Raw genomic sequence first — 24,189 nt, 5'->3', positions numbered from 1 at the left:
TAACCACTCTACTAGGTAGTGACAGTGTAGAGGTGCTGCATTTGGAGTAATGCTGTTGGTTGGGTTTCAACCACTTAATTTCTATCTCTACCTGGAAGAAAGCTTTTTGTTTATGACACTCTTGGCAGGTATTTGGCTTGAGCTACTTGAAGGGAGACCAGTCCACTGAAGCACAAAATTTGGAACCTCTTTCTCACTCCTAGTAAAGAGCCTTCAGTGTTTTTAGGGAAGAAATATTTGTAATTAATTCATCTGAATGTTGAAAATCAGTGAAGTTGTTATCTAGAAATCTTATTCAGTATGGAAGGTTAAAAGACCGTTTTATATCATTCCATCATGGTAGTACATAGCCTAACACTTTTGCCTTTTTATATTTCATCCATTTGTAAAACAAGCTGTGAGCATTTTTCAGTCTGAGATAATGGCCCAGAGTTGACCTATTACATTGTTACATTTTCCTAGTAAAGTTTATTTAATGCAAAATACATTTTTATGACAGGCTCTACAATTGCTGAATATTGCTGAAGTGACACTAAACCTCCAGAGGTGTCTGAATTCATTAGCCTTCTGAAGCCAATCATCTTTCTGTCATTCACTGAACTCTTCCAAAATATTTTTATTCCTTTCACTTAGCAGATTATTCCTGCATCTGAGAGCCGGTTCCCAGAAAAGTAGTCTTGTGTTTGAGTCCACCTGTTGATACTGGTTGGCAGTGGGGTATTAGACCTCCCACAAAGTTTAAATAAAGCAAATATTGATGGAGAAATCAGATGCACAAAATGTAGGCTTCTGTCTAAGTATTTGTGGTTAGAAAAATAAGGGTGCCAGTCCTGCAAGTTACTCCTAGTCAAAGTAATTGCACTCAGATACTAACTGCATTTTTTGATGTTAGCTTGCCTGCCATCCACATCACATTTCAAATCGAGTCCCTGACCAGGCAAAACAGTGGAGACTGGCAGTTGGTTTAAAAATACATTTTTTTGGTTTGTTTCCTGTGTGGTGCCTTTATTGTCATTCTTAAAGTGGTCCGTTTTGCCCTGCTTCTACCGCTCATAGGATCTCATGAATGGAGGGTAGAATTACTTGAATTAATAACAGTAGTAAATAATTATTTTTTTTTACTGAATAATCAATATCTTTGAGACAAATGTCTGATTATAGCTGCCTTTTATTTTTATAGTGCAGATTTACAGTGTCCATAGTAGGTATTTTTCAACTCTTAGATGACCATGTGACTCAAAACAGCCTTTTTTGCACTTAAGTGTCAAACTGTTCCTGTGCATTTGGTTCTCTTCTTCTCACCAAGCAAATATATTTCCTCTTTGTGTTCATGTCATAAGTTTTGCAGCAAAATAGGAGTTAAGTGTGGGCTTTTTTGTTGTTTTTGAGGTTTTTTGTTTGTTGGTTTTTTTGGGCTTTTTTTGTTTGGTTTGAGGTTTTAGTTGGTTTTGTTTGTTTATTTATTAGTTTTGTTTTTAAAAATAACTCATCCCATTGATCCTAAGGAATATCCTTCCGTAAAGGAAGTAAGTGCATCAAAATCCCTGTAAGTAATATGCATTTATGTAGCTGATCTTCATGGGGGAATGATTTAAATAACCTCAGCCTTTTTGGGAAATCAAATATACCTAGAAGCAGTCAATGGTAGACTAATACAAGTGTCTAAATAGGGTTCTACAGACTCCAGGGAAAACTTTGTGGTTTTTTATTTCAAGAATTTGAAGCCTATATTGATTTCTAGGAGCTACAAGTGCTCAGTTACAATTAACTCCAAGTTACCACGGCCAAGTATCTCCCTTTTTTTTTTTGTGCCTGATTGAAAGCCTGTAGTTTCCTAAACTTAAGAATAAGATTTGGGGTTTGTGGGATCTTGTCTATTTGAATCTCCACAATTTTATTTCACTTTCTGAATTTCATAGTTTCATGGAAGGCTCCATCTTTAAGATCATCATTGTGTTTTAGAAGCTCTTGGAATTTTCTTCTCAAAAGTAGTGCAGTATTTGGTATCGTTACTAAAGCCTGAAGAAATTAGTGCATGTAGCAGCTATCGAAAGAGATCAGTCTCTCTTCCAATCTTAAAGGGTGCTGTGGCTTTTCCTTGAGATTCTTAAAAAAGCTATGTGCAAGACTTTATCTTGTGATAAATTACTTCTGGGAATGATGCAATTGACACTAAATTCTGTGCGCCTCCTGCCTCCTACCTGGGACTGCAGTTTTCCATGCTCCCGGTCCCTGCAAAGATCACATTTAATAAACAATACTGTGATGAAACTTTGGATGGAATTTTTTCCATTATTTAAGAAATATTTCTCCTTGAAAGCAATTCCCCATGTATATTGAATAGTTGGAGTCATTTGAGTTGTAAAGGACCCTAGGAGTTTTCCTCTAGGAACTTTCTGTTCTAGGATCAATACTGTTGCAACCTTCTTCCAAGATAAAGCAACCAAGACACCTTTGTTATGTTTCTGTTCAGTTTGTGAAAAATATATATAATATTTTAAAGATTTTCCGGGACACTTGAACACCTGAATTTTGTACAAGCTGTATTTTAAATGATCTTTAGTCATTCTCTCCAGCTGAGTAGGTGTCTGATGATTCTTAAATGGAAGAAAAGGTACACAAATTTATACAGTTCTTTGCATCCCCAAAAATGCTGCAGCTGTTGTGAAACAGGCCTGTTTTTTTACTGAAGACCTTGGTTGCAATTCATTTCCAAGTATTCCTAAGTCTAAGAGTAGCCAAGTGAAAGCATAGAAACAATGTTTTCTGTATTAGTTTTGCAGTGACTCTGCCTGCAGATGTGTAGCTATGAGCCCATAAATTTCAGGCAAGTACTTCCTCACAGGACCACAACCATTCTTGTTTTCACATGACTAAGTTACTGTTTTGACTTACTCTTAACTCTCCAAGCATCACACCACATAACCATTGAAGTTACTAAAAGGTTTCCTTGTGTCACAAGTAAAAGCCACACTTTTAAATTACCTTTTTAATTTTTTTGCCTTTGGATAAAAAGCTAGTGCAGAGAAAGGTCCTGTCTTCTTCACACCAGAGTTTTGTTTGTTGTTTGGTATGTTAAATCTTGTCTTTCTTTGTGACTAACTTCACAAAGCTAATGGAGTGAGACCCCCTTATTTCTGAGACACAGGTGGAGCAGGGGAGCTGTTAAAGACCCCCTTGTAACCTGGTCTGAGAGCATATTCCTGCAAAGTGGGACAGGAACATAAATTCCTCCAAGCCTGGCATGACTCACTGCACAAGTCTGCCCTTACTGGGTAAACCCTTTAATTACCAGGCACTTACAAAATGGTGTTGAGCTCCATCCCATTTTTTACAAGACTGTTTTTCAGGTAAGGAAATTCCCCAAACCTCAATAGTAATTTTCCCTATGCAAAGAGATGTTTATTTGTCCAAACACAAAAATAAGTTTCTAAAACACACATTCTCATCTGCAGACTCTAGTGGGCTTTCGAGTTGAGATCGCATGTGGGTGGCAGAGCACCCCCCTTCTATAATTTCCTGTTAGCTGTTTAATTTTAATGCCATTTTTAAACCCTGTTCTCTCCATGTCAAGTGAGTTTGTCTCCTCTCCCCTTCTGAATCATGCTCAGAGCAAATGGCATGACAAGGCTGATTCCTCCTTTGCAGACCTGGCTGTGGAGGTTGGAATCGGCCAGGGTTTTTAATGTGCTCTGGAGAGATATGCAGAAGGATGTTTAATAAATACTTGAAACTTGAGTAGCAAGTGAAAACAAGTTGCTATAGATTGTTGTTAGCATATACCAAATGTATAACTTTAAATGTTCTCAGTATTTAAATATATGCATGGTTGAGTGTGATCATATGGTCAGATGGTGAATCCTATGATTCAGATATGCACATCAATAATACAGTGGTTTAACATCCATTTAAAAAATGAGTATGTCAGATTTTTCTCTTATTTACTTCTGACAAGTCATTAATATAGCAAATTGGATAAAAGCCCCGAGGCTGGTACTTCTTACATTTCTAATAAGGAAGCCAAGAATCTTGCCAAGTAGCTCCATGCCTTACCTCTAGTGATAGCTATAGAATTGTCTGTTATAATTAATTTTGACAAAATGGGTTGTGTTATTTTTAAAAGGTAACTGCACCTGTAACTATGAATGCATCCTGATAACCCTTCTATATTGAGCAAAATGAAGGGTACTTTCCTGAGAGGTTACAGACTGAAAACTCTGTTTTTATTGTCACATCTGAGATGTCAGTTTGAATTCAGGGGTTTCTTTTTCAGAATAGTTTGTAATTCAGCCTAAAACTAGCCTGGGCTTTCAATGGCACTGTCCTGTGCTTATAAATCTTCTTCATCAGTGTAATTGATTTTGGTTGTGTTATAGACTTTCCCAGCTGCTTTTTATTAGAGCTGTGTGGACAGATAATTTTTCCCCCCTCCTTTTGTTTGACAGCTGAACTGGGAAGGTAGGGGAATGGAATTCCTCTCTGTTTTCCTTCCCCTTGTTAACTACAAGGGGCTTGTGTATGGCCTGAAACAAAACGCTTGGTCTTGTCAGTGGGACACCTTCCACAGAATGCATGGAAAGGAAGGGTAAAGATCACCGGAGGAGGTGAGGAGAGCAGTGATCTGTCCGCTTCAGCCCCTGTCAGCAATCCCGTGGCCGCCAAACACGCCTGGCTGGGGTGGAGGGGCTCCTGTGGGTAACTGATGAAAGGGCTGTAAGCCCCACCAGCTCCTGCTTGCTTGGGTCATGAGCAGAACTTTTGGCAAATACTAACAACGTTTAGCTAAACATTTAAAAACACCCTTTTGTCCTTCCCAAAATACCGTATCACATCAGTTTTGTTAGTAAATTTGTTCTGCGTGCTTCATAATTAAATTTGGATTAGCACTAGTAGCCACGAATGTGGGTCTTTTCTGCTACACCCAGTTGCAGAGTCAGTTGACTTTACAGTTGCCTGTACAGGGTTTTTTGGCTGCCTTTAGGTACCGTGAAATTACCCCTATGTCCAGATCTTCCTTACGGTCACTGTTACAATTGCCATGTTTCCTCTCTGTTGTTTAAATTCACAGTTTAATATAATGAAAAAAGGTGCTAGGAACGTGGTTGTGTCTCATGCAAATAATTTAAAAATCCTTATGGTATGTGAATACAAATGACGCTTGCAATGAATAGTAAATTTTTGTTCTAAGAAAAGTATAAATTACCGGTGGAGTTAAACCTGACAGATATTGGAGGTTACAATTCTACTCAAATAGCTGCACGTGTGGAGCAATACACAAAGCTGTACTAAGTGAAGGGTTTGCTCGATTTATTCTGTGCAGCAGACGGACGCTGGTAGTGGGAGGTGTAATTTGCAGCACATTAGCTATTAGCCGGTGTCACTGCCGGAGTGGGCGGTGTGAGTCTCCTGTGCCTGTGCACTGTCACACCGCGCATGTGTCGGAGCCAGGCGCTTCTCCCTTGTGCTGTAGCTTGGAATTTTTTTGTAAACGCTGTGCTGTATTTAAAACTGTGAATCTGCCAGTTTTCAACCGGGTTACTCTGTCACGCGGATAATATCTAGAGTAAATGCCTTTCCCTCCCTCAAATTCTGAATTCCAAAACGGAATCCTAGAGGTGTTTGACTTTCCTACCTTTTTCTGGTAGACAGTCCCCCGGGGATGAAGTATGTCATTTGCAGATACCCAGCCTGTAAACTTAAGAGGATGCAAAATTGTGCTAATGATTGAGAGGGTTTTTTGGGTACCCTATGCATGCACTTGTGTTGTTCAGCAGAGGTTTTCCAAAAGGCTGTCAGCTTGATGTATCTTTTTCTGTGTTCGCAATTTCACTTGGGTTGCTTTTAGTTCACTTTTTTCCCTGGAGGCACCTGTCTCCTGCCACATACCCATCAAGACTAATTGCACCATCTGGAAGACTTTTGTGTTGCTGTTACTTGTGCAGGGTATCTCTGGGGAGCTTAATTCAGAATGTGAATGTGACCCCTGAAGCCATGTCAAGTAGCTGCAGTAGTTTCTAGTGTCTAAAGGATGATCACCGGAGGCTTTATTTGTTTCAAGTCTAATGCGGTTTGCTTTAGTGTGGATATGTTACATGTCAGTAGCACAACATGTTTTGAAAATGGAGTTAAACTTTGACTACTGGTTGGTAATTCATAGAAAATCCTGTCTAAAATTACATCCAAACCATAAGTAACACAGAGGCTGTATGATTAGGTGTAGCCACGATAGACATATTGCTCCTTATTACTTGATTTTTTTGTTCTGTTCTTCCCCTCACCCCGAGTTGCACTTTTCATTAACAATTTTCTGCTAAGAATGTAAAGTATTCATTGCTAGTGGTGTTGGAAACCCCTGAACAGCCCATTACACTTGCTTTTACTATTGCTACAGACTGAGTATTTTCAACACAGGTTATTTCCTTCTTCTGTTCTCTACCTAGTCTGAATCAGGTAAAAGTATTTCACTTCTAGTGTCTGTCTAGGCAGTGGTTTATTTAAAGGCCAGTGCTCCATGTTCCTGTGGTGAACACGTTTTATATCTACTTCTATAACATCCTGTCACTTGACAAGCTGTAGAGCACTGGGCATGAAAAAGCAAGGTGTTCTGATTGTTCAGGGTATCAGTATAATTTGCTATTTTATTAAAGCATTATTCATTTCCCACAATATCTCTGTCTTTAATAATACACTCTGACTTTACCACATACATATGTGGAAAAAAGCAATTTTTTTCCTAAAACCGCATTTCTTTAAAAATGATGGAGTTTTAAATCGTGTTGAGGAAATATATTTTAATTCAGTTGCATCATCTGTATAATGTATAATTGTGAGTAATGTGGTCAACGGATGTTCAAACCAGAGAAGTACTTAGGCTACCACAAACAATTATGAATGCTGTGTACAGGATGCATACACACTATGTATTATTCATTATATGTATTTTCTGTATTTTTCCTGGGTAGCTTAATGTTCATTGTGGCTCTGACTTTGAAAATCTATAGAGTTTTAAGTGTATAACTACCGTGGCTGCATTCTGTTAACTGCATATTGGAGCATGGTAAGAAACAAATAATATATTTTTGTGTTTTGTGAGAATAGAAATATGCAGGTTACAGACTCACAGAATGCTAAAGGCAAGCAGCTCCTCCTTAAAATCCCTCAGTACCTGTAGCCAGTAAAAAAAAAAAGGTGCATGCCACATGGCCACAGTGTGCCCTTGAGCAGAGGTCTGAGCAGTGCAATCTTTCATGGGTTTGAGGGGCTGAACTAAAAAAAAAAAAATCTGCTTTGGCAAGTTATATAGAATCTCCCTTCTATTGCTTTTTATGCTGTTATGGTCAGGGTTGCTGTAAGCATGTTGTATCCTGAGCTGCCAGGCTCACTGGGTACACCTGACTTGTACATGACGTGAAATGCAAGAGACATGCTGCTCCTTGAAAATAATGAAGATTTAATTAATCCTAAATACTTGTTTTTCCCTGCAATAGTAGGATTTCATTGTAAGTGTCAGGTAAAGGATGACAAAAGGTCATGATTCATAATTGCAACTTATTTCCTGCTAACATGAATATTAAAGACATGATGAATGGATGGCAGCCTGAGGTCTAAGTCTTTTTTTCCATTTTGGTACAACCAGTGAACATGGATTGTGAAAATATGTCTTTTTTTTCCTTCTGTTTTAGGGGTTTTGTATATGATAGCCGAAACAATTTACAGATGCGAGGTCTGGTCATACTGCTTATTTCCAAAGCTGCTGGACCCAGCACAGCAGAGCTCTCTTTCCAGCATGACATGGTCAGTGGAATTTATTCCAGGTATGTAGTATGATATCAAAGCATCCTAAGTGGCCTATTCACCTGTTAAGGAAAATCAGTACTTACCTAATCACACAGCTCTGTTCCTTAAGTTTACTGTAAGCTTTCCACAGTGAAAACCATTACCATTTCCTACTCTTTGTATAACTCTTTCTGTATCTTAATTGTGGGTTTTGGGCGCAACCAAATTGAAAACACTTGGGTCAAGATAGTTAGTTGAAAGTTTACATTAAGAGGTACTCAGAATAAAAAAAAATCCCAATGCTAGAAAAAAATGAAAATACTCTATTTAAAAATCTTATTTCCTCCAGTGTTATTTGGGTACACCTGTTTACTAGAAATTTCCGAGTGATATGCCAGCCTTGTGGGACTCCAGTTGGTCTCATTGAGCACAGAAGTTTTTGTATATCCTGTTTGAAGGGAGGGTGTTTTCCCATGCAGCACCAGTGTAGAATCAAGTTTTTACCTCCTATGTCACAGCAGATTTACTGAGCCTACCATTATGGCTCCTTAGGCTCTCACCGAGATATTTCAGATTCATTGAGTTCCCAAATATTTTTTAAGCTTTTAAACTTAATTTCTTTATGCTAGTAACAACAATAATGAAAATCAGTGGTTGCTGTCCTTTGTATATTTAATAGTGAAATATTCCATTGAGGTAAATAATGAGATCTATTGAAAAATTGTAAATTTTGAATTTTTGAAAATAATTTTGAAAATTTGTTTGTTGTTTGGTTGAGGAAGCAAGAGTGTTGTATATTTGGTAATTGTGTTTCTGACCTCTGTAATGCACTAAAGGAAGATGCACCAGCTTAGAGGTATGTTTGCATTGTGATTTGTTTTAAAATGCAGAGGTAGTATCACAGAACTGGAAAGACCAAACAAATAAAAATTTTGAAATCTACATAGTAGCTTAAAATAGCAGACAAGGAAAATATATATTAGTTAGTACAGGCAGAAATAACAATAAATAAGAAAAAGGACAAGGCTGTAAAGCAGGCTTGTTATGGAGAGCTGTGTTGTCCCTTTAGCTGTTTAAATCCATTCTTTTTTTGTTTCATCTGTAATGTCCCCTTAGGGTTGTAAAATTTTTATATTTATATGCAAATGATGCTGCATGAAAGCATAATTCTAGTTAGTTAATTATGGCACAGGAGGTATTTCAGTTTGTTTTGTAAATGATTAAAAAGTTTACCTTAAGTATGCCTCACAAAAGGAGAGAAAAAGCTTTTTTTTTTTTTATAACTAAGTTCTTGAGTGTGATGATTCTGACCATGGAGGTGAAGTTTGAGCATTTAAAGCTGCCATTGGGAAGGTGACTATTGGAAGTATTCATTAAGGAGCAAATAAGACCTTGAATTAATAATGAGCCATTTGGTGTAAATGGACATCATTGGAATGATGCCAGTTCAACCAGCTGAAAATCTAGCCTAATAATCTAAGTTTGAGCAAGTCAATAGCCATTATACTATCTAGTTCAGAGTTACAAAGGTATGCCGAAAACAAAGCAGTTTTGAATCCATTCACACAGGTTCACTTAAGGTTCATTACTGTCTGCAGAAGTGATGACTGTGGAGTTGTTAATTTGAATGGATTTTCAATGACACTTTAAGTCCTGCAGCATGGTGTAAATACAAGCAAATATGCCACTGCATTTTTTTCATTTTCTGTCGTAATGGTCAGTTCTTGCCCTCTACTGAAGTTGCTGTGGGCTTTGGAATTCTTTATTTATTTAAGGTACTTCTCCAACTACACTTATTTAAATGTGAGTCTAATTTCTGATTTACATTTCTCCATTGTATATAGCTAATAGAATAGGAAGCTTGTAAAATTGTAATCTTAAAGGATTTTTGTGATATTTTTAACATGTATTATGAGCAGTGTTTTACAAACTGCCCTCTCCTGAAGACGAACAAAAGGTTGTTGTTTTCCATTAGTGCATTTTTGTCTCCTGTCTTGGTTGCAATGTAATTATATATGGTTTGTGTATATTTGACATATATATCAAAGGCAAAATATATCCCTCAGTGATACGAAGTGAAGAAATATGCTTAATCCTTTATTGCTTATATGTCTCCAGTTTTGGATAGTATTTTTTGGAAATAGATTCTCACAGATTTTCAGCTCAGCTGTAATCTATACAGCTCTTTTTGTTGCCATGCCATATAATTACTTCATCTTTATATATAATGTTTTGCTGGAAATATTATTTCTGGCACTGTAATGAGCATCTTCACTGCCTGATACTTACGTGCTGTGAACATTATATTGTGGACTATTAGCTGGGATATGGCTGACTTGATTTTAGTATACTTAATAGTGATTAATTAATTGCATTTCTGAAATCTGAGCATGAGCTAAGTTTTTCCAGTACTTGTCAGCAACTGCACCAGCCCAGTCTTTCTTTTCCCAGTGTTTGTGTTGGAACCAGCTCTTGTGCTGTATTTAAATATTCAGTCCTGCAGTAGATAGCCAGGTTACATCAGTGCTCTGTAACTGGTACTACACTAAATGTACAATCTGTGACCAGGAGGATGTAACACTGTGACAACCATTTAATTTTAAAAACCACAAAAAACCATGGTGGACTTTTTCATTCTGGAATTTGGCACATTCTGCATAAGCTCTTCTCAGTATTTAATATTCTTAAATCACAATAAAGCAATACAAAAATTAAAACAGAAAGATACTGAAAGCTGAACTTGTAATAGGAAAGAAAAATTATCGTTTTCTCTTGTTCTCTAGATATGTCAATTCAAAGGACAATTGACCTAAATGTATAAAAACAGATAATCTAGCTTCCTAACTGGCATCTGTTTTTCACTGGTACACAATGGAACAAAACCAATGCCTGCTACCAGAGAACAATCTTCTCCAGAATAATGAGGATTAGAATTTAGGTAGTTACAGGAGCAGGACTAGTGCAGTTAAATGGTGCTGTCTCTGGCCAGCATTGCCTTCAGCTTTAGCACTTCATAATTTCCAAGAGTTGTGATCTGCTTGCATTAATCCGGGGCCGTGGGGGTCATTGTGTGCAAGGGTATCATAGTAACTGCTGGTTGCCTTATGAGCCATGCTGAAGATAAGGGAGGAAGTGTTATAAAAGCCTGCCTGGCATGCTTTACGCTGTACAGCCACCTCCCTGTCGAGTTGGCAGCAACCTGACTTTATTCCCATTGGCGAGAAAAAGAACCTGGCTTTACTTCCAGCTCGGCACCAGTGATCCCAAAAGAGGATGAAGAGAAGTAGCAGCATGATAAACAGCTCGATTTCAGCTGCTGGACAGATTTCCTAAATTAAAACTTTCTGCTGGTCTCTTAGCATTAAGGAAAATATTTCCTTGGCTACAGAAGCATTGCAAATATAAGGATCAATTGTAGTGCTCACTACAGAGTATGTAAACAGTATCATGTAAGAGTTGATGTTGTTGCCTGTGCTCAAGCAAAGCATGCATCCCATATTCCCTTGAAAGTCCTTACTCCTGTGCTAAAGAGAAAGAACTCACATTTGGGTTTAGGCAGCATCGAATTAACAATAATTTATCATGCTAATAGTATCAGAGAGTACCTCAGATGTGACACAGGAGGCTAGAACTTCATGAGGGCTTTGAGATCCATTTCCTAACTGGTGATTATACTAGAGTCTGACACTGCATTGCCTTCTCTCAGAGCAAAGCTCACTTGGATAGTGAAATATGCAGCTTGCTGTTATTTTACTTTGCTGCTGGAAGTGTGGTTTGTAATTGAAACTCCAGGATCATGTGGTTTCTGAACACTGACAGCTTTATGCTTCATGGTGGAGCTACATTCTCACAGTTGAAGATACCAAGACCGGCTTGATTCTCTCTCAAAGTACCCAAAGGGATATCTTTTTCTGTTCACATCTGGCACTGCCAGACACTACTGCCTGGGGACTGAGGGATCTCCTTGTCTTTCTATTGAGTAATGAATCGCTGACGTAGCCTCTGTATTGTGGCTTAAAATGCAGTGACACCAAAGAACAAACTTGAGCCATCTCTTCAGTCCTCAGTATCCTTGGCTCTAGTACAGCAAGTTATTTTCTTCTCTCTGTTTTGCCTTTTTTCTTTTGTCTTTTCTTCCCTATTTGTGCCAATTTAAAAAATACTCCCTAGTATTTACATCCATTGAGTCAGCTCTGCAGATTTCCTTGGATGCTTGTCAGAGGTTTAAAACAATTTTTTTTCCAGTCAGGTCTGGGCATTCACACTGGTGGATCCTATGGGCTTTGACAAGCAAAGTCCTTTTAATCAATATGGAATATTGAAGTTGGAATATAGAAAATACTATTTCAGTTCTGTACTAAAACCTGGTAAATTCAGCAGATTATTGGATTTGGACTACCAATACTGGACTCTGTCCTTGCATCTTCTTTCATCAGGATGATGCAGTTGACTTCTACACCTCCAGGAATTCATCACTTTGCAAGCTGAACATGCTTTACTGCAAGAAGCTACTCACTGGATAAACTTGTTTCTGCATTAGAATTCTTCCTGCTGCTTGGAAGAGTGGTGGCAATACTGTAGAGACAGGAATCGTGAACATAGATTCCTTTTCCTTAGTGTTTTAATATTTATTTTGGAACAGCATTGATGCTGCTTCCAAGGAAAGCTCAATTTCAGAGTAAGCTGGCAGCAGATGCCAAGTCCTTGTTATGGTGGTGGGTCTTTTTCTTGTTATGTTCCAATACTAAGTTGTCCTGAGTACCCTTTTTTAGAGGTGCACACACACACAGGGGTTACAGAGTGATTTCACATACTCTTTGTCATTGTAGCCATATCACAGTAATCTTGTTTTTACCTACTCCAAGGAACACTTAAATCCAGATGTTAACCAGAGGATTCATTCACCCTTAGCTTTCTTTTTCTCTGAATGTTTCTTTGATTGAAAGAAGTCAGAGGGGTGGGTGTCTTTGTAAGGACTATATGGACAGAGGACATAAAGTTACTGTCACTCTGCAGTCTATCTAGGTTTCTCCCAGCTTCTTGTTACATATGAAAACAAAGCTTTACTTAACTTAATTTCCTTTCCTGTATTCCAAAGAGCTTTATGCCATCTTCAAAGAAAGTTTGACCTTCCATTAACTTCCTTCAGGGTTAACCAGATTATTCAAGTCGGAAGGAATATCAGGAGGTCTCTAGACCCACCTCCTTCTGAAAGCAGAGTCAGCAATGAGGTCAGACTCATCTAGCTTTCTTCATGAAGGTCAGAGCTTTCAAGAACAGAGTCTTCTTCACAAGGTGATAATCAAGATGTGTTTTAAACAGATGAGTGAGAATTCTACCCCTGGACTCAGAAGAGCTCACAAGAGGCTACACTGATGTTGGCATAATTTAGCTTGTTAGGTGTCTTTATGGTCATTTGTCAGCTGAAGTATCCAAAGAACTTTCTATCCCAAGATTTTTAGAATTGGAAATGGTGACTGCTTTAAGGACACAAGCGTAAAGGTCTTTTCTGTCTTAGGGATATGCCGCTGTGTATTAGGGACAAATTGCTGTGCATTAGTGGGGACACTGGGAATCTCTTCTATTTCTCACAGGAGACAGCCCACCATCTGCAGCCTTATCTGTTCTTCTCCAAAACCCATGCCATGACTGCCATTGAAAGGCTGGTGCTGTGCTTGTTAGAGTAGTCTTTAACCACTGTAAGCAGGAGGAGCATTCAGGCTGCCTCCAGGGAATTCAACCTTATGTGAATGATGGTCCTTGGACAACTCCAGTCTGCAAAGATAAATATGGACTAGTGTAGTCAAAAGCTCAGAGGTAATATGCTGATTATAGTATGCATTTAAGTCTGAAAAAATATGCACAAATGAACATTGGTTGGTTTACTTTACTTATGCCAGTGGCCTGGACTGCTGTAGGACTAGGATTTTATGGGTGAGAAGGATCTGAAATGGCAATACTCTGCTTTATGTATTTAGCATAACAGCATATGAGGTATGAGCACACCTTCTATGGAAATTGAGAAGATGTAAAAGGTGTTCCACGTTGAGTGAAAAACAGAATAAATGCTGCATTAGGATATGCACCTTTGGCTCTGCATTCCCTGAGAGCTCCAGTTATTGGCAAGTAGCTTTTGTCCTGTTCTTGTGAATGCAGCCAAACAGCTGAGAGATGCTGATGCTCTGTTAACTCACATCTCCAGTCAGAGTTGATGGCTCCAGTAGCAAAGGGCTCCCTTTTGCTTTAGGAACAGGTCAATGCTCTCTGGGAAAGCAGGTCTTTTACTATGTAACCTGTATCTTCACTTGTTCAGCTTACCTATGAAGTTTTGTCAGCAGATTCTTTCTACTGTAGACAAGTTTAAAGTTAGTTGTAATTTTAAACAGTTGTTTAAATACTTTCTAACTGGAATGTGTCTCCACATTAATCTACATTTGATTATCTATGGAAAGAAATTAGATAGTCCCTGTTTAAAAGAAAGAAAGGAAAAAACAAATCCATTACAAAGCCTCCTGGCTAATTAGCCATGGGAAACATGAGTAAATTTTGGTGAAGGTAGTGAGGTTTATTGTGTTGCTGAAGTAAATGACACTTAGAGGTTGCTTTAACCTGCTTGCTATTAAATTTTACAAAAGCCTTCTTTTTACCTTGCATGGTGTAGGCGTCTGTGGACAAATTCTCTTTGCGAGTTACTGTAAAAAGAAAAACACAAATGAAATAAAACCAAAGAAAGACCATACAAATTATGATTTTGGTACCTACAAAAATACAAAAAGCACAAGTGTGTGACTCTTCACCTCATTTCAAATCTTGCTTTTCTTTCAATTTCTGTACTCTGAACTGCATAGGGTGTTAACTTCAGAGATTGGATTTGACTGTTTCTTACCTTCATATGTTCAAGTAAAAAAATTATTCCTTAGTCTACAATGGATTTCTATCATGTGAAAAGTACTTTCATGTTTGTAAGAACTTGGGTTTTTTTTTCCCGTTACTACTTTTCTGGGTTTACTAGTAATGGGAACTAAATTAAATTTACCTTGACCTGGTGCAATGCAGAGGGAGTGGCTGTGAACCAAAGTTTGGGAGACATCTTGCTCCATTTCACTTATCCCCATCAATGACTGCTAAATCGTGGTAGAACATGTTTAAACAAAATAAAAAGTATTAAATTAGAAAAACGTAGTAAGATCAATAGTGTGTGTAGGAACTCAAAACTCAAAGAAAGCAGAGGTGTTCTCTTTTGTGTGATGTAAGTATTTAGCCTGGAAGTTTTAGTACAGTGTAGCTGTTGCACTTTAAATTCACACTGGCTTATTGCACACAAGCCCTGGGTCTCAGCTGCAGATATTGCAGAGATTAATCTTATTAATGGAACTGCTAATTGGTGTTTGACTTCTAATTATAGTAACAATAGGCCATAACAATCAATCCTCACCTTTACTGGGGCACATTAGGACTCTTTATCATAAAAATGATTTCCTTTGGGATTTACTGTTCTTATTTCTATCATCTGGAAAGCTGGCTTTCAGCAAAGGTACAGTATCCCAGCTAGCAAGTACTTTGGAAGCTTAGCTAATTAACTGGTAGAGACAATGCATGGTCCTAAAATATTAAATATCTAAGTACATTAAGAAGTACAGTGCTCTTGACAAAATTATTTGAAAGATAATGGGAAAAGTATGTCAAAATATGAGTAGTGATGTCTTTTATAATCTTAAAGAAATATGTAATTTTGTCTCTCAGTCCCTGGTAGCTTTCTCATAGCTTTTAGTGAGAGGAAATCTGAGCAGTTATTCTAAATTATTCTATTTAGTTTTTTTCTCTCCAGGATAAATCCTGTGAGATTCATCATCTCATTTACAAGATGAGTCTCAGGAGATGAAAAGCACATACAACTTGATTACATATTCCTATTGATCATCTTCCATCCACAACAATAAAAATCAACTCCAAATACAAATCTAACAATATTACTAATTCATTACAACCAGTACTTTTCTTCATTAACTTTTATTGTTTTCAGCATACTTAGCATGTGCAAATACAGCAATTATATGTTGAACAAGAAAATGTCTTCTCCTTACATTGCAGGTTAAATAAAAAGGCACTGCATTAGAGCTGATCAAAGCCTGTTCAGAAATATAGCTCAAATCTTGTTCAAAATAAGTTTTTAGAGCACTAGATAGCTGAGCAAGGTAAACTCAGCATGTACATCACTAAGTGTGTTTAGTTTCCATTTTAAAAAGAAAGTAATTTTCAGTATCAGAGAAAGCAAGGCAGGTATGGCTTACCTTGGAAAAGTTGTAATGGCGCCTTTTATCTGTCTGTCCAGCCCTCCCTTTTCTTGGAGCTTCTTCCTCCCACTGCTTGTGAAGTGAGAACTGGACTGCCACGATGTGCAGCATAGCATTCAAAACCAGAGGAGCAGCACTGGTGGAATTCTGCAGTGAGTCAGGAGCAGCTGTGGGAGCAACAAAGCCCTGCTTTCACCCCACTGGGGGCTTTTCAAAGAAAGGCCAGGTGACCTGTGGGTAACAAAGCATGGCACACCCTTCCTGGGACATGGCATGGCCACACACCAGAGCACTTCACTAGAACTGTGTTTGCTGCAAAACCTTGCCCTTGAAACAATTTCCTACTTGTGAACCTTCACATTTCCTTTACAAAAAATATAATAGTATTTGTGAAGAGAAATTTCCAACCATCACCCAAGTAAAATCTAGTGCTGTGATGGAAGCACACGACAGCTTTGGGGACTGCTTATCCATCAGAACTATGACATCAACGTGACCAATTGCTTCACTCTAAATTCTTAAATGAGTGTATCTATATAATTTATTTGTCCTACAGTCCCAAAGTATTTCCCTTGCTTTTCTATCTACTGAAGTACCACCAATCATCTTTCTGTCCTATTAACATCTCTCTTGACAAATTTTGCAATGTAGTTATCCAGTTTCAAAACACATCTCTGCAATTCTTGGAAAATTATAGCAATATGAAGTTAAGTATTACAAGGCATACTGCACCAATTAATTTATTTTCTTAGTCTGATTTGGTCAGTATTCTGACATAAAGTAACTGAAAATATTAAATATTTTTCATCTGCTGGGGTGGAGTTGAGAACTCCATGAGTATATGTATATGAATATGAGACTGTATAAAGATTATGCAATGTTCTTTCTCTTCCACTTGAAATAATGGCAAGTTCTGGACCCTAATCACATTAAGTGAATGAATATTTGTTGTGGCTTCATTGGTATCTGGCCTTTAACCTTTAGTAGATTTCCATGTGCAATTTTACCGCTCTGAGATGCTTCTAGAGCAAACAATAATAAAAAAGAAAAACAGTAATAATATGCTGGTGGTGTAGTCAGGGCACTGTGTTCCTGGACAGCAAAACAGTGGGTGTACAAGTACATAGAGTACAAGAGTGATTGATGATTTGAGAAGAGGAATACGGAGCTGGAGACCTAGGGATAAAGATTTCAAGAATATGAATGCAATATGTGTTGTATTTGAGAAGGTGCTTATTGCAGTCAAAAGAGAAATCAGAAAGACAATGGTTTTTTTTATAGGGTTTGTAGCAATTCAAAACTTATGATCAGCAGTGCCAGCATGATTATGGAGCATGTTTGGTATATATGGGATTTTGTGAGCTTGATTACCCAGTTCCTGGAGTTTATTTAAGTATTTGGAGTTGTAGTTTTTAATTTTTCCAAAGACTTGGCCAGATTTTTGTACATTGTTGTGGTAAGAGAAGATGCGGCCAAATAAATTATGCATGTGTTATTGCCAGAAAGGGAAGAAACATATACAAGTTCTATTTTATACTATATAGTATTTCTGATTTCTTTCTTGTAATTGCTATGTTTCACCTAGACATTGCTGCATGGAAAGCTTGCTTTAGTCTCTTATAGCTGAAATTTCATTCTGGCTTTTGATATCCATGCAACAAAACCAGTGCCAAAAGTCCAGCTACATTCATAGTTGTTCCAGTAGGCAAATTAAATTATAGCAAAACTGCAGTCAGGAAAGGATCCTATTTTGTGGACTCTGGTAGGAATTTTGCAGAAATAAAGTTTGTTCTTGAAGATGGCTTGTTAACATATAGCTGTCTTTCCATCATCACTTGCTTGGGGTTAATGTTGCTTGAATTGGTTGATGTCATTTTATCCCTTCTTAAAGTGTGTAGATTGAATCATTCTGGGATAAAAGAACCGAAAAATGAAAGCATGAAATTTTCAGATACCTTATATTTTAATAAGGTAAAAATAGATGGAAATTGTGCCAATGATATAGTAGTAAGTCATTTTTTTAATCAAAGGACACATTTTTCTCAATATCACATTGTATGTTATTTGCATAAAGTATATATGAATAATAATGACAAAACTTTGCAGACCTCAACAGCACCAAATGCTTGTTACTATGCTGATATGGTCCCAGAAGCAGCAGTCGTTGCCTTGCTCCAAAAGGTTTATTATCCTTTCCCTGCTGGCAATTCTGTCAACACACCTGGTGTAAGGAGCAAGGTCTCTGAGAAGTCTGCTGTCTCCCTTTAGCTATTAGTCTCTTTCCCTCTACATGGCAGGCAATACCCATCTGCTGCATACTTCTGCTTTATGAAAAGCGAAAGTATTCCTATAAAAAAAAACATTTTAATGTATGGTAATAATGTCCCTATCCAATTCTGAACACTGAAGGTTCAGGAGTGGAGAGGAGAGCACATGTGATAACCATACTTTTAATTGCTGATTAACAGAAATGTCATTACAGCTGTTCAGAATACAACAAGTTTACTTTATAGTATGAGCTGTCTGTGGCTGTGCAACCAGTATGTTTGGATTTTTTTAATCCCCTCTGTATCTTGGATATTTATGGGTATTTCAGAATTCACAGTAATTGTTAAATAAGCATGATAAAATATATATATATATATAGTTATAAAATAAACCCCAACCCTGGTACATTCTATTCTGGTGATTCACATTTTATTTTTTAATGCCTTTTTCTTGCACAGTTAGACATATGAACAATCTATTCTCTTAACAGGACTGCTCATTTATCAAGTGTTCATTCTTCATGGCATAAAAAAGGTTACCTTCTTTTTGCTCTCACATAAAAAGGTTCCATGTATTTCAGGTGTCATTAGTACTAGAGATTTAATGTCAAGGTTAGTGCACCTTATCTTTCAGCTACATTGAATACAATTACAGACAAACTCTTCATAGAGATTTCAGAGGAAAAACTGGTAGTAATAAGTCAAGCTGGCAGTCTCAGGATAGCTGACAGTGCACAGGAATGGAAGTTTCTGTTAACAGTGGTTCCAACTGTCTCCCATAGTAATTGCAAATGAAATTATAGACATGCTTCAGTCTTGCAGAGCTGAGGAACAACTAATAAAATGTAGGGAAAACTATGTTCATAAAATTAATTGTTAGTAGTCTGTTTCTTGCATTTCCCTGTGAGACCTTTTATTTCCCTTCATATCTTTTTAGCTGATTTTAATGCAATTATTCAAATATTTTGACTAAATAAACTACAGAGCAGTTGAAACTATTTTTAAACCATGATGTGAAATTTCTTATGGAATAGATGCATGAGATGTAATTGGAGAATACATGTTGTTGAGGGGCTATAGAGCAAATACAGGTAATCCTTGATGGATGGCCACCCTGGGTGTTGTCCACAAGCAGTCTGGCTGACACATGCTGCCATCATATGGAAAGGAATGTTGGTCATTTTCATAACAAAATATGTGATTTTCTCCATCATCATGTTCCTTTTGGTTTCTGCTGTGGTGATAGCAAGGTCATTCAGTCTACAAATGAATCCTTTGGTTCATACCTCATCTTTCGAGGGTTTTGGTCAACATACGTTATTCAGTTCTGAGTCTGTTGATATTTGCATCGTGTATCTTACTATCACATTTTTCCAAAGCTGTGTTACAGCAGCTGCTGCCAAAGCTTTTGATCACCTCATATCTTGCCATTTTTTGACGCTTGTTTACAATACCTAAAATTTGCTCACTTCAGTAAGCCAAAAGGAAGGCCTTCATTCTAACTCCATTGTAAACACTTCTCTTGGCTTGCTTTTCTTTCACCTCATCAGTTTTAAATGTCTTATTTTTATCTTTGACTTTTAGAAATATAATACATTTGTGTTAAGGAAACACCAGTTTTGTTGTTTCTAAACCAGTTGCAGTTGTACAGAGGTGGGCTTTCTTGTGAGCAGTTTTTTTGGAATTGGCTGCTGGTGTTCATTTTTTAATTAATATTGCAGAATTTAAACTTAGTCTGACTTGTCTAGAAACTTAGCATAGAAATAACTCTATAAAACTTCTGTATGATGTTTTCTGTGTTCTGTTTGGACCTTTAAATTAGCCTGATGCCCTTAGGGTTGTATAAAGAATCAGGGGCTTGCATTTGTTTCACATTGCACAGGTTTAATATTTGCTTTATATTTGCTTGGTTTCTGCCTGCAGAAGTGCCACCTTGTTTGGGTAAGTAAGGTTTTGTCAGTAATAAAATGAGTTGTACAAAGGGCAGGTAGTAGGATGACCTTTTTGCAAAATATTGTTGTTAACTAAATGCAGTAAACATTTTTTTTACCAGAGTACCTGTTCAGTTGTCATAAGACTGGCATTGCCTGGAATTAATGGAATTCTTTTTACTTTTGTAAACATTTTTTTTCTAAGACAATATTAAATAAAATTTGCTTTTTGTCTTTCAAACAATTTCAAAATGCAGATAAAATTTGTTGGTCTGTTTAACTAGGAAATTTTGTAAGTAGATTGTCATATTGGAGATGTGCCATTAACATTGGTTTATGTTCTTTAGCCAGTGGCTAAGCATTCACTGAGGATGCGAGAAGTCTAGGTTTAGCTTTCTTGAGAATTTGGAAGGATGTAAAAGTACTCCTCTGTCTGAATTTTCAGAAATTTTCTCTAAATATAGGGATGTAGGATTTTTAGGTCAGGAATGCCTGAGTTAGTAATATTGTTTCCCTCCCGGTAACTAACTTAGAGGAGCGGGATTTGGAGTCCAGCTGTCCCACCTTTCTCTCCAATAATCTCCTGCATACTGACTTTTTTCACTCTTTTGCCATCTGGCTGAATGAATAATTCAAGGTTTTGTGTAACAACAGAGTAACTCGGCAGGAGTGGCCAAGGAAGGAGGTGTGAGGATGCCCTGGCCTTGAGAGCTCGGTGGCTTCCTGATGGGAGACCCAGATTTCTGAGTGATGCACTGCATGCTTCAAAAGGGGTGCTTGGCCTGGAAAGACAATTCTCTGTAGTTGGGTTGTCAGGTGGCATGTCCAGTACTTAAGTTCTTCCTCTCTTTCACAGTTTTATGACTTCCAAATGCTGGCTCTCACTTGGACTTTGGGGCACATTGACATGTTTTTAAGCAATAAAACACATCCTTGCTGATAAGTTTTCACTTTGCCTTGTTACAGCTTTTCACTCCTATACCATCTATAAACACAAAAAGGCAGGAACATAAATGTCTCCAACTCTAATTTTCTAACTGGAAGTCAACACATGCAGCTGACTAGAAAGGTACTTTATATCATCTTATAGGTGTTTTCTCAGTGATGACACTCTAGTTATTTGAGACAACTGTTTTTTCCACCTGCTGTGAAGAATGAGTTGCCTTTTGGACACTTAAATATTTCCATGCTATTAAAGTAGCAGATTGAAAAGCAGATGAGAAAGTTCAAAGCCAAGGCTGAAAGTTCAGTTTCAACTTTTCGTTTTCTGACTTTTGTCACTTTGTGTTACAACCTGTTGTTTTCACTTAAAGTTTTTAATTAAGAAGTATCAAGTTTACCCATTTAAAATCCGTTATCTTTCTTCACAGCAAATGAAAGTGAATTTCATTCCTTTTAGTATCCTGTGTTAGATAATAATTGAGAGAATAATAGATTCCAGGGACCTTTGATCTACCATTACTGTAAAATAAAAATAAAACTTTATTTTTTTTCTCCCACTGACCATAATGATTTTAACCTTGTGTACTAATTTGAATGGGCTTGTGGGGGCAGAGTCTTAAATGAGACACAAATGAAGGAAAAATTGCTAATGCTGCCACTGTATATCTAATGAGCACTGTGTAATAAACCATAACCTCTTCAACATTTCTGTGGAAAATGGTGTGATTATTTTGGATGGCTGGCCCTCTGTGTATGGCTCATTACCATCTGGCATAATGTGTATTGATATAGCCTGTAATTGTCAACTCTTATTTGACATGCTGGCTTTAATAAATGTGACTTGCATGACTAGAACCTCCTAATGGTTATATGGAAAACTGTAATTAAATAAAATATGTATACTTATGTAAAACACACACCCTTATATCCATAAAATAATTTTGTAGAAAATCTGTTTTTATTTATCTCCTGTTCTTAGTGGGAATATTTGTATGTATTCCCAGGTTAGTACTGCATTACTAGTGTGAATACCTAAATATGTGAAGACAGACATGAATCTTGAATGTAGGTTGTTTCCTCTTGCAGAACTTGCTTCAAATATATTTTGAAATATTTATTTTCTGTGCACTCTAAGACAGAATTAATATACCTGGCATAATAGAAGAGTTTCCCTGCCCGATGACAGCTGTGTGTGCTCGTGCACTGGGAGTGGGAGGTAACTAATGGGCCGAATGGTTCTGGTTTTGGTGTTTCTCCTGAAGAAGGTGGCTGAAATAAATGCCTTTGTAAATCTTAGTGCTGAAAGTATTTATACCTCCTTAAAGGAAAACGGGCTTCTGGCCAATGGTAAGTTTTCAGATAGAGGAACCAACATATGCTGCTAAATCTAGTCATCTTCTGTTTATTTTCTGAAAAGTTGCCTTTCCTTGCCTTCACTGTTCATTCATATATGAATAACTAAGAGATACCATTCTGGTAGTCATGTTGGCTGCCTTACAAAATATAGGATTCCCCCAACTTTAATAAATTTTAATATTTGTGCAATGGGTGTTCAGGTGTTACCTTCAATGGCACTGTTGATGGAGAATCCATTGCTGCTCTTTGTAAGAGATTTTGGAAAGTGCCTTCCCTTTATTCTTTTTGGATTTCCTTAGGTTCAGGCTATTGGATCTTATTTTATGTTTGCTTGATAATCAGCATATTCTGTTTTCTGTAATGTAGATGCTTTGTTTTCTGTAGTGTAGATGCTTAAACTTTCTTTGAATATCTGTGACCAAATCTACTGATTTAATATCAGCCTTCTCCATGCATAAAATAGGTTCTGTTCCTCACTTCATCTGTTTTCTTTGCTTTGATTGTTAGGACAAAAACGTTGGGAAGTCATACTTTCTCAAATTCTTATTGACTGAAGTTTTCAAGTGATAATTTTTACTGGCATCAGAAACTACTTTTACTAATATTCTTCCCTTAAATCATCTGTGGATCCTACTGGTCTATTTGACCATATTCTGTATGTTGTATGTATGTCGTTGAATTCTGTATCTTAGCTGATTGTCTTGGATGGCCTATTCCTTTACCTTCCTTCCACCCTTTTCCAAACTTTGGGTGCTTTCTTCTTGAAAGAGTCTCTCGTCCTGCATATCTGTGGTCTGCATTGAGATCTTTTGATTGATTTTTTTTTTTTTTTGCATTGCATATTTTAACTTGAATAAAGCATATTGAACCAGCTCAACTGAATATGTATTGAGGATGATTCACTCTCTTTGCTGTTTATTAGCTGTGTTAATAATTTTCTGTTGCCTTGTCTGCTAAGTTCTCTGGACATGCTAACTGTAAAATCTTACCCACTGCTGCTGTTCATGACCAATATTCACTTCTGGGCTGATATAATAGGCTTTTATAGTGCCTTACCTTTATGCAGTTTTGTTTCTGCCTAACCTTACATAATGGACCAATGCAGTTCTTAAAGTTGTTCTTGGTTTTGAGGCTTTTTTAGTATATCCATTTTTAAATTGTTGTTGCTCAGCTCCCTCTCCATCTCTGCATTTTCCCATCCAGTTCTTTATCAATTTTCTTCTTTGCTTAGTTTCTCTGGTTTGTGTTTGTTCCTATCAGTTTGTCTAAGCTAGATAGAGAAGGAATTATAGCTGATTCAGCTTTGTCTAAACCATGATTTTTTTGCTTTTCGTTTTAGTTTTTAATCAGCTTAGTCTTTTTAATTGGGGATTTGTGGCTCTTTGGTCATATAGTGAAATATTAATAACGAGTTTCCAAAAAGTATTCATATTTTTCTTTTTGATTTATCTAACTAATTCAACTTGTTTTATAATTGAAAGTATTGATCATGTATAAGATATACCTGTGAATATTATCTGTCATATTTATAAAAAATGTTTGTATACAGGTTTAGATTATATTGTTTTCATATAAGACATGTATTGAACTCACGTTCACTTGTACCTAGATTTTTCTGGTATG

General features: G+C 37.1%; 1 protein-coding gene across 3 annotated transcripts in view; it reads left to right on the top strand.

Moving 5' to 3' along the window:
• PDSS2 (decaprenyl diphosphate synthase subunit 2) overlaps nt 1-24,189 on the top strand; it is a 111,203-nt gene that overhangs the window by 38,053 nt on the left and 48,961 nt on the right. For 2 of the 3 annotated variants that reach the window (XM_021553810.3, XM_021553811.4), the window contains exon 2: nt 7,683-7,814. The exons of the other annotated variant lie outside the window; for it this stretch is intronic. In XM_021553810.3, the coding sequence (XP_021409485.2) occupies nt 7,683-7,814 (132 nt within the window). The remainder of the gene's footprint in view (nt 1-7,682; nt 7,815-24,189) is intronic. 3 annotated transcript variants of the gene reach the window in all.

This window comes from Lonchura striata, chromosome 3 (genome assembly GCF_050655825.1).
Source record: "Lonchura striata isolate lonStrDom1 chromosome 3, ASM5065582v1, whole genome shotgun sequence".
Classification (NCBI taxonomy): domain Eukaryota; kingdom Metazoa; phylum Chordata; class Aves; order Passeriformes; family Estrildidae; genus Lonchura; species Lonchura striata.
Note: the sequence above shows the minus strand (reverse complement) of the source record. Positions and strands in the feature narration are given on the sequence as shown.